Source organism: Limulus polyphemus, unplaced genomic scaffold (assembly GCF_000517525.1).
Source record: "Limulus polyphemus unplaced genomic scaffold, Limulus_polyphemus-2.1.2 Scaffold1268, whole genome shotgun sequence".
In the NCBI taxonomy this organism is placed as follows: domain Eukaryota; kingdom Metazoa; phylum Arthropoda; class Merostomata; order Xiphosura; family Limulidae; genus Limulus; species Limulus polyphemus.
Genome location: NW_013666878.1, coordinates 140,445 through 143,280, shown reverse-complemented (window position 1 = coordinate 143,280; position 2,836 = coordinate 140,445). Strand labels below are relative to the sequence as shown.

The 2,836-nt window shown below is 32.3% G+C and overlaps 1 protein-coding gene across 1 annotated transcript in view; it reads left to right on the top strand.

The window, feature by feature from the left end:
- The first annotated feature begins 75 nt into the window (after nucleotides 1-75).
- Nucleotides 76-2,836, top strand: part of LOC106462859 — a 9,197-nt gene continuing 6,436 nt past the window's right edge. Inside the window, exon 1 of the mRNA XM_013922822.2 lies at nucleotides 76-1,145. Within this exon, the coding sequence (XP_013778276.1) occupies nucleotides 212-1,145 (934 nt within the window). The 5' untranslated portion in view covers nucleotides 76-211. The remainder of the gene's footprint in view (nucleotides 1,146-2,836) is intronic.

The window sequence follows — 2,836 nt, the reverse complement described above, 5'->3', positions numbered from 1 at the left end:
TAGGGCCTAGGCTAGTAGTAGTACAAGCTAGGACAATAAGTTAAATTTAGTATGAATAGTAGAACTTAGGAGTAATATACTGAAAGTTGTTATATTTAAGCGAATTAGAACATTGTGATAAAGTATTTTTTAATATACAGTTAAAATTTAGTTTCAAAACTGTATATATTGGTATTGGTACAAGTTAAGTTATTAATTCAGTAACTTCAAAATGCAAAAGCATACGTTTGAAATTTGTAAGGTTGGTAACAGAGTTTGTAGGCGTAGTGAATCGTATTGTAACTTGTGTTCAAAGTATAACCACAGTTTAGTTAGTGGGTACAGTACATCATGTAATGTGACTAAGAATGTATCAAGCAATATATTATTTATTCCGTATAGACTGTGCAATAACTATATATATACTGGGAATCTGTACTCAGGTTGGCATTCAATAATTTTAAACTTCTTAAAATCAAATGTTCTGTTTAAACAAAAGGGAAATTTTTTTATTTCAACAAGCTGCAGTAATAATAGGGTCACATATAACAAACTTTATACCACTACCAGTCATACATATACTTCTGTGGATGATCAGCAAGATGAAGCATCAGCTTCTACTAATGACTTAAGTCAGTTGTTGAATAATGATCCTGAACTGCGTTCAATTCTCCATGACATTATGAATGATTTTGAACCTTCACCACCATTACCAACAAAAAAAAGACCAGCAAAGTCCCATACACCATCTAACAAGTCTACAGAAGAAGATACATCTGATACTTCAAAATCAAAATGTGAATGTAAAATTGTTGATAGAAGTAAGAAAAACTGTGTATCATCGTGTTCACGAAGTACATTTAAAAAAGATGGTCTCAAAGTAATACAAGAACCACACAGACATAGCCATAAAATTGTTTCATTTTACAAGATTGGGCCTGGAATTAGATTTTATTGCAGCAATGGTGGGTTTTCATCTGATAAAGAATTATCTCATTCTGTGAAGGACAAATTCAAACATTTTAAGGACGAAGATGCAGAAGTTATCTTGGACGTTGATGAAAAACAGCAAAATTTATTGCAAGATTCAGATACTAACACAGAAGGCAGTGAATTGTACCTTTATCAAGAAAAACAAGATGAATTTAGGGGACTTAACTTAGAAAGTAAGTGTTTTGGGTTTCACGTGTTTGTAAGAAAAATATAGAAATATTTAAAATAAACTAATTTATTTATTAACTGGTTCAAAATTTTCCATATAGAGAGGAAAAACATTGAAAGAAAGCATTAATGTATTAATTACTTTTAATGAGTTACATGATTTTATCAGTTGTACACACTTAATCATAATTTAAAAAGATAATAAAAATTATAACTGTAAGAGGACCAATCAGTCTTACGTGTCTGTAGCTCAACCAACTAGTAACAAAGCCAGAATACTATTTTGCTATGTCTCATTTCATCAATGGCACAAACCAGGGGTTCCCAAGCTAGGGGTCAGGACTCTTAGGGTTTCGTAGCAAATATACAAGACTATTTAAGGAACACTGCATGTGAAATATTAAAAAGCAAAGGTGACAAAGTTAAATAAAAAAATCTTAAAATATCATTCTTTAAATATGTTATTTGCAATGAAAGTAAGGTATTCAATATCTATCGATTCATTGGATGAGGGGCTTTAGTCAGGATGTTGAATGTTCTAGAGGGGGGGGCTTTGTGCTGAGAAAATATGGTAATACCTGGCATAGATGATTGAATAACCAGTAAATTCATGAAGTTTTCAGATGGTGTTAGATCAATGGGTATTTTAACTTGTACTGAAGCTGATGTAGTTCTGAGAGAGATTTGGACTACTTGATCAGCTGGTCAGTTGACTTATAACCTTAATATAAATAAGGTTATATAAGTAGATTGGTTATTTAATATTTTTCTTCTTATATATATGTATTGGGGAACTCTAGATGAAACTGGTGAGGAAAAAACCTTTGAGATAATATGTGTGAGCTAGTAATAAGGCAAACAGGAATTTAGGTTGTATATCATTGAAATACCGAGTACAAACCAAAGGAGATCATTGAAATATTGTGTTAAGTTTTGGTCATCTTATTTAAGAAAAGTTTTTAAGTTTTTGGAAAGGGTTCGGAGAAGAGTCACTAGGATAATTTCCAGATTTGGAGGGGGTATCTTATGAGGATAGATTGAAACCTCTTAACATGTTTTTGTTGGAGAGAAGAACAATTTGGGGAGGCATGTCTGGGGTTTTTGTTAGGAAATGGTGGCTGACAAGATTCACTCTCTCTTCTTCCAACTTTAACCAGCTACTTTGAAATTAACTTAAGTAAAAAGTCAATTATTCAGTCAGCTTTTCTTAGAAAATAAATACTGCATACAGGGTTTGCCCAGGTCATGAAAATCCTGGAAAGTTGAGGAAAGTATTATTGTTTTTATTTTATTTATTTACATTTTTGCGAGCAATCACCTTCCCACATCTGGCTCCAGACAGTGAAAGGTGGTAAAGATGTGGGCTAGAACACCCACATCTGCTCCTTTTTTTTCTGATATTTGAGGCTGGTGAAGTTGAGGTTAAACTGGATAGATGGTGTACCCCCAACACAATTTGGGTCTTACTTCTGCTGGTACCTTAAAAAACCATGGGACATTACATAATGACCCACCTTATGATTTGTTCCCCTGTGTTAGATGTTTGTTTTCTCTCCATAAAATTTCATTTAATTATATTTCATCTAAGGTTTGAATATGCTGTTTAAAGTTATCACTGTTCTTCCTTTTGATGTAATCCATCTTAAAAATACTTTTGTTGTTTTTCAAATAATTATATATATGTGTGTGAGTGTGT